General features: G+C 64.7%; 1 protein-coding gene across 1 annotated transcript in view; it reads right to left on the bottom strand.

Moving 5' to 3' along the window:
- FBRSL1 (fibrosin like 1) overlaps positions 1 to 2,026 on the bottom strand; it is a 66,042-nt gene extending 64,016 nt beyond the window's left edge. The window contains 1 exon segment of the mRNA XM_045534141.1: positions 1,739 to 2,026. Within this exon segment, the coding sequence (XP_045390097.1) occupies positions 1,739 to 2,026 (288 nt within the window).
- Positions 2,027 to 14,571: the final 12,545 nt, after the last annotated feature.

Below are 14,571 nucleotides of genomic sequence, written 5' to 3'. Positions count from 1 at the left end.
CCTCCTGAAACTCGACTTCTCTCCTCACTCGTTCAGGACACAAATGTGTATGGGACACTTCTGACACAGCAACCTCCATCCTGGGCACAGGACCACACAGGAGACACACGAGACAGACACGGTGCCTGCTCTCTGGCCGCTCACAAGTTCTCGTGGGAGAGCCGAGAGCACAGGGATACACAGTGGTAACGGCAGCAGGGAAAGCGGGTGAGACTGGCAGCTGGGGCTGTGGGGACAAGGGCTGCCACTTCAGACGGGGCTTGAGGTGACATCTGCACTGAGACGTGAAGGCACCAAACATCAGCCAGTCAGCGAGAACAGGAGGAAAACCCAACCGGCTCCCCTGCTGGAGCTCAAGGTGTGAAGAGGCCGTGGGGGAACAGGGCTTTTGAGGCCACAGTTAGGGTTTTTGTTTTTCCCTCCTGGCAGGGGACACGGATGGGGCAGGCAAAGTGGCAAGAAGTCTGGAACAATGTGACCAGTCTCATACGCTGCGTGCAAGAGCTTAGCCCAGGGCCCAGCCTGTGGTAAGTGCTCAGTAAACCGTAGTCCATGTCATTGTCACTGAGGAGGGGGAAAACAGTCCTGGAGACGAGGCCACCACATCCCACCAGGAGCCATCTAAGGCTCCCAGGTGTGCATGACAGGGGACAGCCAAGCTGTGTGGTGAGCACAAGCTACAACACCCTTGTCCTGTCCTCACAGGGGCCCCACCTCTGTCCATGCACTCAGATACGAGGCGGCAGACCTGGCCCAGGGCCACATGCCTGGCCACCAACATCTGACCCTGAGGCTCTTTCCAGACCCCAGCAGCCCCCAGAGTTGGAGTGAGAGCTTGGCGAGGACTCAGAGCAGGGACCTGCAGGAGACATCTCCCATTCCCACAAACCTCAGCCTGAGACTGGCAGACCCCAGGCCCCGGGCTCCCAAACCCAGAATAAGTTAAGAAGAGCTGGAAACCGAGTGATTCCTAAGATCCAAAGTCCAGCAGACAAGGGTCCGCCACTGCACGGGGCACACCGCGCTGGAGGTGTCTGGGCTCCCAGAGGGTAGGGGAGCTGAGGGTTCCAGGACCCCAGGGCCCTGGCAGCATTTCCACCCATGCCTGCTCTGGGGAGACAGCAGCTCCCACCCACCCCACTTGCCAGCTCTCTGACAGCATTTCATTTCCTTCTCTACTCACCTGGGTTCAGGCAAGAAGGGCAGTATTTGCTCAGCAAACATGGCCCACGATAACTCAGCCAGAGAAGCAATATTTTTTGCCAATCTATTAACCATTCAGCAAGGAGCGGTGAGCAAGAGGGGTCTTAGGGTTAACCCTCCTCTCCTGCTGAAGGAGAAGGGAGGAACAGGAAGAACCTCAAAGTATCCATTTTATCACCGCCTCCACGAAGTCCAGCACGGCCCATCTCTCCTAGCACGTCCCAACGAACAGAGCGATATTTTGGCAACATAAAAACACAACTGAAAAAAGGCCGATTGTGCTGCCACCCGGCCCCCGGTTCAGAATACAATCCAGATATTTTTTTCTCTTGCAGCTCAAAACACCCCTATGCCCACCCGCTGCTGCTAGGTCCTCCAGACGCGACAGTCGGGGCGCGCGGCGGAGACCGGGGTCCCAGGGCAGGAGAGATGGGTGGGACAGGACCTCCCCGCAGGGGTCCCCGCGGCGAGGGCGGGCTCCGGGCCGCTCCCAGGCCAACTTCGGCGGAGGCGCATCCGCTTCCCGGGCACCTACCTCCAGGGCCTCCAGGGTGCTGAAGCTGGCGATGGCGAACCCGTCGATGACCTCCTCCTCCTGCGAGCTGGACTCGCGGCGGCGGCGGCGCGGGGGGCGCGCGGCGCGGGGCGCGGGGGCGGCGCGGGAAGGCGCGCCGCGGAGGCCCGCGTTCTCCTTGCCGGGACTGGGCTCGGGCTCGTCGCCCGACGACGGGCTCTGAGCGCGGGCGTCGCGGGCGGCCTCCCGTCGCCGGCCGCGGTCCCGCTGCGCGCGCGAGCGCCGGCTCGGGCGGACCTTGGCCTCCATGGCGGCGGCGGCGTGCGCCCCGTCGGGCCGGTGACCTTGACGCCCCGCGCCCGGGCCTCGCGCGGGCCGCTGCTCCCGCTCGGCTACGCGGCGCCGCCGGGCTGCGTGGGCGCCGCGCGGGCTCGGGCCGTGGGCGGCGGCGGCGGGCGGCGGGCCGGGCCGGGCATGCCGGGCGCGGGGGGCGGCTCAGCCCCGGGCCCGGCGCGGCGCGGGACCCCCGGCCCAGGGGGCCGGGCGCATCGGAGGGGGCGGGCCCTGCGCTCAGCGGCCCTCGGCCGCCCCCCAAGGGGCGCGGCCCATGCGCACGGCGCGGGATCTGGCCGGCGGGCGGACGGCGGGGTCGGCGGGCGGGGGGCGGGCGACCAGGCCGGGCACCGGGCTCGTGAGGTGGCTGCCGCGGCGCCTGGAGCGGATAACAACTGACGTACTTCCGCCCGCTGCCGCCGCCAGAGGAAGTGAGCGCTCCGCGGGCGCCGGCCCCGCCCCCGTCCAGGCCCCGCCCCTGCCCAGGCCCCGTCGCGTCCTCTCAGCGAGGCCCCGCCCCCCGCCTTCCCTGGCTGGGCCCCGCCCCCTGCCGCCAGGCCCCGCCCCGCCCGCCTTCCCTTGCTGGGCCCCGCCCCCTGCCGTCAGGCCCCGCCCCTATCACAGGCCCCGCCCGTCCTCTGCTCCAGGCCCCGCCCCACAATCATGCCCCGCCCCTGCCCCACGCCCCCCGGCCGTGCCAACAGCCGAGTCCGGAGCCCGGTCTGCGCCGGCTGAGGGCGGACGGCACCGTCCTCCACGTGGGGGCGTGTGGCGGGTCCCGCCGCGTCCCGCCCCGAGACTCCCTCCGGCCACGCAGGCGGGACGCGGGACAGACGGGAAAAGGGCCGATAAAATAACGTCGAGGGGCCGCTCCGGAAAGCGGGACGGGAGGTGTCTTAGCGCGTCGGGTGGTCCCAGGGGTCCTGGGACCGCGGGTGGGGGACGCCTCCCTGCCCGGGGAAGTGCTGCCGGCCCGGGGAGGGTCTGCCAGGCCCAGGGCTTCGGCCCCCTCCCCCTGCCCTTGGGGGCAGAGGGCCCGTGTGCTGGGCGTGGACGTGTGGTCTGGGGGCACAGGCTGTTGGCGGGGCTGACCCGGCCACAGCTGAGAAAGTGGTTCGGGGGCCGGAGGGGGGGGCGCTTCCTGTCCACCGGCCCCTCTCTCTGCCCACCCCCAGCCTCCCAGCGTGTGGGCAGGGCCCTTCTCACCCTCCTCCCAGTCTGGGTTTTGTTATGAAAATGCCTTTCTGGGGGTGGGGGGCACATCCCCCTTTCTGATTTTTAAGAGGCTCATTAGGAGCCTGAGCGGTGTCCCTGTGCTTTCCTGCCCCGCTAACTCCCTTTCGGGACAGAAGGCCAGAAACGGGGTGAGAGTCACGTGGGCAATATTTCAGGCTCTCATTTGGGTACAGGCCCCTTCCGGGAGCGGCCACGGGGTCCACACCTGCTCCCGAGCCACCAGAGGCCACCCCACCCCCAGCCTGGGCCCCACGGTTAGTGGGACCACAGGGGACTTTCTGGGTCTCCTTCCCCCACATCCAACAATTGCTTGGGAAGGTCTGAGTTCTGGTTGTGAAGTTTTCAAATACAGAACTATACATTCTTCCGGTGTGTGCCCCTGCGGAGGGCAGGTCTCTGGAGACCCCCCAGGGGCCTCTTTTCTGGGCTCCTTCCGGGTTTCCTGGGCCCTCCCTGGGGAAGAGGCCCAGGTGTCTCTCTCCTTTGATTCATTTCCGGGTGGCCCGGCTGCCAACCTGGGGACCTGCCACCGTGGCTCTGGGCTCAGTGGCTCCCCAGGGAGGGCTGGATTTGGGAACCTCCCTCTCCGGGAGAAAACATCTGGGCTGATGTGTTGGTGGATGGGAAACACCTGGGAGAGGGGCTGGGGCTGAGGGCGGCTCCTGCCGGAAGTGCGTCTGCCTGCCTGTGGGCCCGGCCTTTTTGCCTCTGCAATCTCTTGCCTCAATGACTGCGTGTCCCACCAGGGTTCTGAACGTCCGAGGTTTGCAAGGGCCCTGCCAGGGCCTGCGCCACAAACCCCTCCACAACCCCCGCTGATTTCTCGGGGCACAGCGTGGCAGAGCTACCCGCGCTCCTTGTTTTGCTGCGTTTAGTTTGCTGCTCAAACCTGGAGGATGGGGGCCCTGCAGCATAGAGACCCGCGGGGGTTGGGAGACAGCGTGAGCAGCCGGCCCACAGAGCCCGGGGGGGACAAGGTGATGCCCACAACAGTGGCCCTCAAGGCTTTGAAACGTGGCAAGTGCAACTGAAGAACTGGATTTTGGGCCAGACACGGTGGCTCATGCCTGTAATCCCAGCACTCTGGGAGGCCGAGGTGGGAGGATTGTTTGAGCTCAGGAGTTGGAGACCAGCCTGAGCAAGAGCGAGACCCCATCTCTACTAAAAATAGAAAGAAAATTAGCAGGACAACTAAGAATATGTAGAAAAAGCTAGCCAGGCATGGTGGCACATGCCTGTAGTCCCAGCTACTCGGGAGGCTGAGGCAGGAGGATTCCTTGAGCCCAGGAGTTTGAGGTTGCTGTGAGCTAGGCTGATGCCACGGCACTCTAGCCTGGGCAACAGAGTGAGACTCTGTCTCAAAAAAAAAAAAAGAACTGGATTTTGCATTTATTGATTTTAATCTGAAATCAAATAGCCCCGTGTGGCTACCATGTTGGACAGGGCAGGTCTAGAACCAGATTGCTGGGGCTCCAACCTCAGCACTGCCACCACTACCTCTGTGCCTCAATTGTCCCATCTATAAAATGGGGGTGGGAGGTGATGGCGCTTGCGCTATGGAAGGTTGTGTGTGGATTTCAGTGGTTCTCAAGCCTTGAAGTGTGTCAGACTTCAGACTCCCAACAGACAGGCAGGTGTGAATTCCTGACCCCTCAAGTCCCAGTGGGGTGGGGCTTGAGAATTTGTGTTTCCAGTGCGTTCTCTGGGAACCCTGCTTTGGCAACCCCGGGCTCCAATGCTCCAGGGGTGTCTGTCCCTATGCACCAGCCGGGGTCCTGCTCCGCCACCAACCCCCGAGCCCTGGCCTCCTTCAGAGCCAGGTCCCCTCTTCTCTCTGCCCTCAGTGTTGGGATCCCAGTAACTCCTTCCCAGGCCCCTGGGGCTCAGCGCTCCAGCCACACGGCCAGCCCAGGTCTCTCTCTGGCCCCCACGGCACGTCACTCAGGGCCCGCCCTGTCCTGTCGGCCCAGGGAAGGAGAACGGTCCTCCACGTGCCGGGACCCCACAGTCGGGGAGGCCTGGAGAAAACAGCTGCGTCTCCCCAACACATGGGCTCATCGGGCTCATCGCTGTGCATCCCGAAGCCCAGGCCTCACCTGGCCACTTCCCCTCCCCCCCTCACCTGGCCACTGCCCCCCCAGGCCCTCGTCTGGCCGCTTTCCCCTCCTCCACCCTCACCTGGCCACATTCCCCTCCCCCACCCTCAACTGGCCACTCCCCCTCACCTGGCCACTCCCCCTCACCTGGCGACTCCCCCAGGCCTTCATCTGGCCACTTTCCCCTCCCCCACACTCACCTGGCCTCTGCCCCAGGCCCTCACCTGGCCACTCCCCCCCTCACCTGGCCACTCCCCCAGGCCCTCACCTGGCCACCACTGCTGCTCCCAGCAGAGCGTCCCCACCCCCAGGCAGAGTTCCGAGTGGCCTTGGGAGCATCAGTGGCTTCCAGGACAGCGTGTCCAGCTCATCAGTCCCAGCGCTGGGTTTGCCGTGGAGAATCCCTCACTGCCCTCTGTGAGGCTCTCGGCAAAGCTCACTGGCATGAAATTCTATTCAAAACTAAATTTCCTCCAACTGGCCCCAATCAGGCCCTGTAAGTCTGGGCCGTCTGTCCTTTGGGGTGCAAACTTGCTCATGGGGTGACAGACGGCTGGAAAACACATTTTATCTCAGATGGGCCCGTCCCAGTGCCCCATCCGGGACAGCTGCCTGCTCCTGCCACGGACTGGGCACCACACCCATCGCCCTCGACCCCCCCAGTGGCCCCTGGATGTGCTTTGGACGCCTGGTCTGCCCGCGTGGACGCTGTGAGGCTGGCGGCCAGCCACGAGGGCCCCGCTGCCCTGCTGAGAAAGTCCCTCTGCTGCCCTGTAGACGAGGCGGCCGGGCCGGGTGGAAGCAGTGAGTCCGCAAGGCTGCTGCAGGCTGCAGGTGGGAGGCAGGGGTGGCCTGCACCTGTCTGCCGTGGGGAGGTTCCGCTTGAGCTGCAGTGAGAGAGCGTTGCCAGCAGGGCTGGTCGGGGTGCTGGGCGAGCCTGGTGCCCTGTGCTGAGGGGAGGTGGCAGAGGGAGGAGGCTGGTGGTGTGAACTGGGAGTGTTCACCACGTTGAGGGCAGGCGGCCAGTGGAGCAGGCTGGTGGTGTGAACTGGGAGTTACCGCCACATCGAGGGGAGGGGCCCAGGCAGTGGAGGCCGGGGCTCTGGGAGACCTGGTGGGGCACAGATGCCCCGTCTCATGCCACCGTCCCCAGCAGGGGCCTCTGCGGATGTGGTTCAGTCCAGGATCCTGAGGAGGGGACAGTCACCAGGGTCCCCGTGAGCGTGAGCAGGAGGGGCAGGTCGGAAGGTGGGGAACCCCACCTCCTCCCAGCAGCCACCCCTGCCTGGTGCCTGGGCTGACCTGGACTCAGGCCAGAGGGGGCTGTTCTCACTCTCCAGCGATGCTCAAGAATGTTTATGAACGGGGTGCCCGAGAGCCCTGGGCCTGACCCCACCCTCCTCAGCTGCTTGCCTGACTCGCAAGCCAGACCCCGACGGGGGACAAGCCCCACCCTGCGTCCACCCCCAGGTGCACCGCTGCTCACAGCAGCACGAAGGTGGACACAGCCCGGACACTCGTCCCCTGCGAGCGGATTACAGAACGTGTCCGTCAGTGGAGAGGAGGTCGCCGAACCCCTCACCCTCGGAAACAAGCGCTCGCTCCCTGGAAACTGCCCTTTGTAAGATCAGCAAAAGGCGGCGGGGTGGGGGGGAACCGTGGCAGGAAACACACGTGAGCAGCCGCTGTCCCCGCCGGCTCACGGGTCACGTAGCTCATGCTCTCGAAGGCCCTCGGCTTCCTCCCCGCTCCGCAGATAACATCGTCCTCGTGGAACCTCAGGCTACTTTCGAGGCCTCTTCCAGGCCTGCATTCCGCTGGCACGGGGGCGGCTGACCCACCGGACCAGTGGCCCAGACCAAGGACCTGACCCGACAGGTCTTGTGGCCCCAACCCTAGAGCTGGCTCTGCAAAGAGGACGGTTTCTACCCGTACGGTTCCGCGTCCGCCCAGCCGATCAGCAGAAGCAGTTCCCCAGCCCTTTGCCCGCCAAACTGTCTTTAAAAACCCTTTCCCCGACTCCTCGGGGAGATGGGTTTGAGAATTTCCTCCCACCTCCTGGCACGGCGCCTGGTCTAAAACTCTCTCTGCCGTCTCAGGGCACTGCTTCCTCTTGAGCGGCGGCCAGAGAACCCGGCAGGGCTGTGACACGGACCACGGCCGGGCCAGGTGCGATGGGGCTGCCTGCCCTGCCCCACGCCTAGCCTGCCCGGGGCCTTTGCACGCGCCGCTCCTCTGCAGATGGACGTCCTTCCTCCGCACTGGGCCGCGGCTGCCCCTGCTCTGGCGCAGCCTCTGCTCACCCGCGCCCCCCACGTGGTGGCCCTGTTTGCCGTGCGCCCCGCGGCCTGAGCTCTGTGAGGACTCCACCCTGCTGGCCGCCTAGCCTGCCGCTGCAGCCCCCTGGAGCGTGGCGAGGGCTGCTGTGCCCGGGCGCACAGGTGCCACGAGCCAGCGGTGGGGAAGGAAATGGCTCGAGCACAAGTCCGAGCGCACGTTTCCTGTGACAGACGCCCACACGCCGGAGGCTGGAAGCCCCAAGTGCCTCTCGTCAGGCCTGGGTCGCGGTGTGGGTGAGGCCGGCTCCCCGGAGGCTCCAGGGGAGAGTCCAGCCCCTCTCCGCACTCCTGGGCTGCAGGGGCCGGGTGCACCTGGTGCCCGGCACACGGCAGGACCCGGTGACATCAGCCGCCCTCTCCTGTCTGGCAGCCTGCGCCCCGTGGCACCTGCAGTCTCTTCCCTGGTGTAAGGAGACACTTGGCAGGTTCGGGGAGGGGGACGTGGCCGTCACTGGGGCCGTGGAGAGGACAGTCTGAGCGTCAGAGGGGGCCCAATGCCGGGGCAGGCAGTGCTGACACTGGACGGGGGTCCCGGCCTTGTGGGCGGGAGGAAGGACAGCCCCGGGCGGCCAGCTGACCCTGAAGCCAGGAGCCGGGGCAGCCAGGCAGCCCACGTGGCAGGAGCGGCAGTGGGCACGGGCGTGTTTCCTGCGGCCCATTCGCAGTGCCGCAGAGGAGGCCGTGGAAACAGGGAAGGCGCCCGCTGGGCATCCTGGCGGTCAGAGCAGGGACTTCCCAACTGCCACCCGGGCACCTGTGGGCATCCTGCCACGGGGCGAGCTGGCTGGGGTGGGGCTGAGAGGCAGCGAGAAGGGAGGGCCCCACGGTGTCATTTGAGACCCTGGGTCCAGCTATGCCTGACACCATCCACCTGGGACTTTTTGGTTATGTAAGTTGCTAATTTCTCCCTTGGCTTAAGCCACTGTGTGTTGCTTTTTCTGTCACAACCCGCAGTGTCCCGACTTGCATGGCGTTGTGTGTCCAGGGAGGGAGGGAAAGGGAGGCTGCAGGGTCAGGCCCTAGCTGCATGCCAGGCGTCCCCTGCGAACGGACCAGAGCAGGGTCCCCCTGGCGTGTGTGGGTGGGATGACAGGTTGGGGGGACGGCTTGCACCTCCCACATCACTTTGTGGTGACCCCGCTGGCTCTGGCCCGGGCACGCCTCGTGTTTCTCCATGGGACAGTGGAGGTGCCACACGTCCTTCACGAGCCAGGACTCGAGACCACGAGTGTTTCCACTTACTCTCCTGGGCTTCCGTGGCGAGGCCCACGCCGGCCCGCTGGTCCCAGGAGGGGCATGCGGGTCGGAGAGCCCCGGCTGGCGCTGGGCGGGTCCAGACTTACCAGCCACCCCTGGGGTCTGAGGGCTGTTTCTTACTCAGCAATTTGGGGGCACTAGCTGACTGCAGATGGGGTGAGAAGAGACAAGGGACACACAGCCATGCTCAGGAAAGAACTCTCGAGGCTCCTCGGGTGTTGGGGGGCACTTTCAGGCACCCGAACTGGGACCAAAACATACGTCTCCACCGGGTGGCATGAAAACCACGGAGGAGCATGCGGTCAGGCTGTGGGGACAAGCCGTTGTTTTCTGCAGTGACTGGCGGGGCACAGCACTGACCCCTGGATCAAACCATCACACTGTGAGTTGTCGATTCTTTTTTTTTTTTTTGAGACAGAGTCTGACTCTGTTTCCCGGGCTAGGGTGTTATGGCGTCAGCCTGGCTTACAGCAACAAACTCCTGGATTCAAGCAATCCTCCTGCCTCAGCCTCCCGAGTAGCTGGGACTACAGGCATGCGCCACCATGCCCGGCTAATTTTTTTCTATATATTTTTAGTTGTCCATATAATTTCTTTCTATTTTTGGTAGAGATGGGGTCTCGCTCTTGCTCAGGCTGGTCTTGAACTCCTGAGCTCAAACGATCCGACCGCCTCGGCCTCCCAGAGTGCCGGGACTATAGGCGTGAGCCACCGCGCCCGGCCTGAGTTATCGATTCCTAGCTGCAACAAGTGCCAAGAAGACAAAGTGCAGGGGGCCACGAGCCCCACAGTGGCCCCCGGGCTTCCCCAGGGACACGGCATTTGGGGTGAGGAGGGTCTGTGGGGAGGGTGTGCGGAGTGTCCCCGCTGGGGAGGGGGCAGGCAGGCGCCCGGCCATCGGCGGCGGGAGGAGCTCGGCGGCTGCCAGCCTCACGGGGGAGCTGAGGGGTCTGCGCTGCATCGTGGGTCCGGGGGCCCTTGTAGGGTTTTGAGCCGGGGAATGACGGCCGGTGTGTGGCTTGTCAGTGGGTCGCTGTGGGGAGAACATGCAGGAAGGAGAACGGGATTGGGGTCCTGCCCAGTCCCGCCCTCCCGTGGCCCGGCTGGCGTCTGGGGGACACGGGCCCACCCCGGGGCCTCTGTCCTGGGGGACTGTGGGCGAGGGAGCTTCCTGGGCCCAGTGGACTCAAACCCCAGACCGCGGGCGCCCTGGCTTCACCAAGGGCAGGACTGGCGGGTCCAAGCTGCTGGCAGGGCCGGGAGGTTAATGGGCGCGAAGCCCCAGGCGGCAGCCAGCCTGGGCCACGCAGGGCCCTCGGCTCCGATAAACCCTCCCGTGTGCTCAGTGACTGAGGCGCCTGCGGGGCCAGCTCAGCCCCACGGACTGCGGGTGTGAGGTGGCGGCTGATTGCGGGATCCTGGGACTCAGTTACTCTGTCATTGGTCTCGTGTCCAGGTGCCTGGGGAGGACGTCCAGGTGGCCGGGAGCCTCGGGGGGCAGGGCCTGGGGCTTGGGGAGGCTCCACCCTCTCCCCGCAGGGCCCTCGGCTGGTGCCGGCGTGATCCAGGCCCCCGTTGCTGGGAAGCGCTGTGGATGTGTGGGGTACGTGGGGAACAGACGACCCCCGACCTCAGAGCCTCACGCTCTGGGCAAGAGACACAACCCGGAGAAGGTTCCAAGCCACTGGCTCCACCCCTGGTCTGGGGGCACGGCAGGTCCTGGCACCTGGGACTGAGGGGGCCACGTGGGGACTACACCTGCAGCTGAACTCCAACCTCTGTTCAGGGCAGTGAATGCCCCCAGGCCTGCTTTCTGCCCTCTGCCCTCTCCCCTCCCGCCACTGCTCCCTGTTGGCAAGTCCAGCTGGACGTCGGAGGGGCAGGGGCTGCGGGACGTGCACAGCCGGACCAGAGGACTCTGAGCTCCCGTCTCCTCCAGGGACGGGGACAGGGACAGGGACAGGGAGTGCCCAGAGGCTCTGCCAGTCTGTCTCCCGCCCAGGAGCCTCAGTCTCTGCTCCCTGAGCCGCAGGAAGGACGTCAGGAGCCCGGAGCACACGGAGGGCTCCCCCGGGAGTTCATGTTCAGACACATGAGGGACAGGAGGGCGGGGGCCTGGGGGCCATGGGGCCCTGGAGGCTCCCGAGGGGGCAGCCCCCCACAGTGCAGGGGGGTTCACTCCTCTCTGCTGGGCTCTCGCAGGGCAAAGGGCTCCACTGGGGCTGGTTCTCCTCGTCCAGCCTCCTGGGGACCCCCCAGCTGTGCGGGGGAGGATTTCCCGGCCAGGCCGTGCTGGGCTGAGCCTGACTGCTCGCCCGGGGGCCTCCCACGGGGGCTGCTCTGGGCCTCCGGGTCGTGCAAGGAGGAGGCGGGAAGGAACCGGTCCGATAGCCCCCAGGACCGAGAGCCTGGAGCCCCCAAGTGGCCGAGGGCCCCGGGAGGAGCCTCCCTGTCCCCGTGGCCCTGCTTGGGGCGGCCGTGGGGCCGGAAGCACCTTGCAGACCTCACCCCGGAGGCTGCTCCTCACTCTCCCAGTGGAGCAGAAGCGGCTGCGTTTTAATTCCTGGATCTGCCCCAGAACTGGGCAGGAAGCAGGTCACCGGCTGATGGCCAGGCGGTGGGGTCTCCCCATCACCCCGTCACCCCCGCAACACGGGCGGGGAGCGTGGAGGGATTGCCCGGGCAGACCGGGGCCTCCCGCCTCCTGGCGGCTGGGCTCTGAGCACCCCCAGCGGGTTCGCACCTCATTACGAGGGAAATCAATTTGCCTCCGCAGAGCTGCTGGCAGCAAAGCTTTTCCTGGCCAGCCGGCAAGGACATTGTCACCCTAGATGGGACACTGGGGCGGCTGCTTCCCACCCGCCTGGGGGAGGGAGGCCTGGACTGGGCACGTGCTGGGGGGGCCCTCCCTGTGCTCTTTCACACACAGCAACCGAGGACAACCCCTGAGGGATGGGCTCTGGAGTCGGTCACCCCTGAGGGACATGCTCTGGACTCTGTTGTCAGTCGGGGAATGGAAACCCCTCAAGGTGTTTGTTCCCGATGAGGTAACAGGTTGTGCAGGTGCCTTCGGGAAGCCCAGTCCCAGCCCCCAGGACTGGGGAGGGGACGGGGCAGGGTGGGGGACAGCATTGCCGGAGCCCGGAGTGGGGGCTGGAGGCGGGTGCTGGGGCGGGAAGTGGCCACCTGTCCTGGGGACCGGGCCTCCCCGGTTATTGCAGCAGAAGGTCCCAGACAGAAGCCAGGAGGGGAGAGGCGCCCGGGGCAGGCCCAGAGAGACCACGTGCGAGCTTCCGGGTGTCTCCTCCCCGAGGTCACACGGACTCGATTCCCCCAGGACCGATGTGTGACGACACAGGCCAGGTGTTGCCAACCAGGGAGGCCCACCTGGGCCTCGGTGTGCAGGGTTTCTGTTGGGTGTGGTCGTGCGGACATGGCTGGCCTCAGTCTCCAGCCCTGCAGAGGCCAAGGCCCCCATAAATCTCGCTTGGGGTGGCCCAAGGCCAGGAGGACAGGGACACTCTTGGGCAGGAGGTTCCGGGACCCAGGGTGGCCTCCCGGGTGGGCAGGGCCAGGCCTGAAGCTCCTTGGAACTGCAGGGTCTTCCCCAGGCTGTGCTTTCCAAAGTCCAGGGGTGACCAGTCCTGGCGTCTCCAGCCCCTGGCGAGGCCCCTGTCCCCGCACATGTGCACTCACCCTGCCAGGACACGCGACGTCTCAGCCACTGGGTCCTCAGGCTCAGGCTGGGGCCCTCGACCTTGTTAGCAGGATGAGGGCCAGGGAGGAGCATGTTCCTGGGGTGCTTCTCACGCGCACCCCCTGCCTGCGGTCCCCCCGCCCCACCCGGCATGCGGGTGGGCAGATGCAGGACGGTAGCAGTGACACTCCATCCGGGCAGAGGAGAGCAAGAAGGATGGGACGGGGTCTGCAGGATTCTGAAATGCAGCCGGGCCCACATCACCTGCTCCTCGGAACAGATTCTCTGTGACCCCAGGATCGTCTTCTGGGCTGGTGGCCCCAGTTCTTTTTCTGTAAGGAAAGGCCCTGTGTGTGGATGGGACTTTCTCCACCTGCCTGCTGAGCGTGGACGTTCTGGAAGAGCATGTGGGACTGAAAATGTTGTCTTGGCCGTTTTGATACCGTCTTCCACGTTAACAGACACGCATGCCTCACCCGGGCTCTCTGCACCCAGGGCCCTGGCTCTTCAGCACGGATCAATCCACGTGTGTCGAGCACCCCAAGTCCCACCTTGATGCTGAAGCACACGCCAACTGCAGGGTCTCAGGCCACATCCAACACCCAGACGTTCAGCTGGCCAGCAGGATGCTTCTAAAAATGGAACCTTCACCCCTAAATCTGCACTGCCAGCTTTTCTTGAATAACCCCGATGTTGCAGGGCTGGGCCCACATCCCTACACACGGGCAGCTGCAGCTGCGTCCCCCAGCCGGGGCGTGCTCTGGCCTGCCGCAGCCCCCACCCCTCCCCGGCGCCTCAGGCCAGGGGCACCTGGGCTCTAACCCCTTTCCAAGCCCACCTCCTGGTCACCTCACGTGGCCTCGGCTGGGGCACTGCAGGCGTGGCCCTGCGTGGCTGTCTGTGGGGGTGGCCGTGGTGCCCGTACACGGTGCCAGGCACCGTTCTGGTGTCTTGCGTGTGCGACCTCATCTCACCCTCCCCACGGCGCTATGGAGCAGGTGCCATTATCACTCTCACTTTACAGATGAGGACATCAAGGCACCAAGGGGCAGGTGACTCGCTCAAGAGCACACAAGGACAATGTGGTGGAGCGTCTGTCAGTGGGGCTGGTGAGGCTGCAAATGAGGGTTGCAGGTGTGCACAGGTGAGTACAGGCATGCACAGGTGTGCTCAAGTAAGTACATGTATGCTCAGGTGTGCGCAGGTGAGTACAGGCATGCACAGGTATGCTCAGGTAAGTACATGTATTCTCAGGTGTGCTCAGGTGAGTACAGGCATACACAAGTGCGCTCCGGTAAGTACATGTATGCTCAGGTGTGCTCAGGTGAGTACAGGCATGCACAGGTATGCTCAGGTAAGTACATGTATTCTCAGGTGTGCTCAGGTGAGTACAGGCATGCACAGGTGTGCTCAGGTAAGTACATGTATGCTCAGGTGAGTTCAGGTGAGTACAGGCATGCACAGGTGTGCTCAGGTAAGTACATGTATGCTCAGGTGTGCTCAGGTGAGTACAGGCATGCACAGGTGTGCTCAGGTAAGTACATGTTTGCTCAGGTGAGTTCAGGTGAGTACAGGCATGCACAGGTGTGCTCAGGTAAGTACATGTATGCTCAGGTGTGCTCAGGTGAGTACAGGCATGCACAGGTATGCTCAGGTAAGTACATGTATGCTCAGGTGTGCTCAGGTGAGTACAGGCACGCACAGGTGTGCTCAGGTAAGTACGTGTATACTCAGGTGTGCTCAGGTGAGTACAGGCACGCACAGGTATGCTCAGGTAAGTACATGTATGCTCAGGTGTGCTCAGGTGAGTACAGGCACGCACAGGTATGCTCAGGTAAGTACATGTATGCTCAGGTGTGCTCAGGTGAGTACAGGCATGCACAGGTGTGCTCAGGT

Source organism: Lemur catta, chromosome 21 (assembly GCF_020740605.2).
Source record: "Lemur catta isolate mLemCat1 chromosome 21, mLemCat1.pri, whole genome shotgun sequence".
Taxonomy (NCBI): domain Eukaryota; kingdom Metazoa; phylum Chordata; class Mammalia; order Primates; family Lemuridae; genus Lemur; species Lemur catta.
Note: the sequence above shows the minus strand (reverse complement) of the source record. Positions and strands in the feature narration are given on the sequence as shown.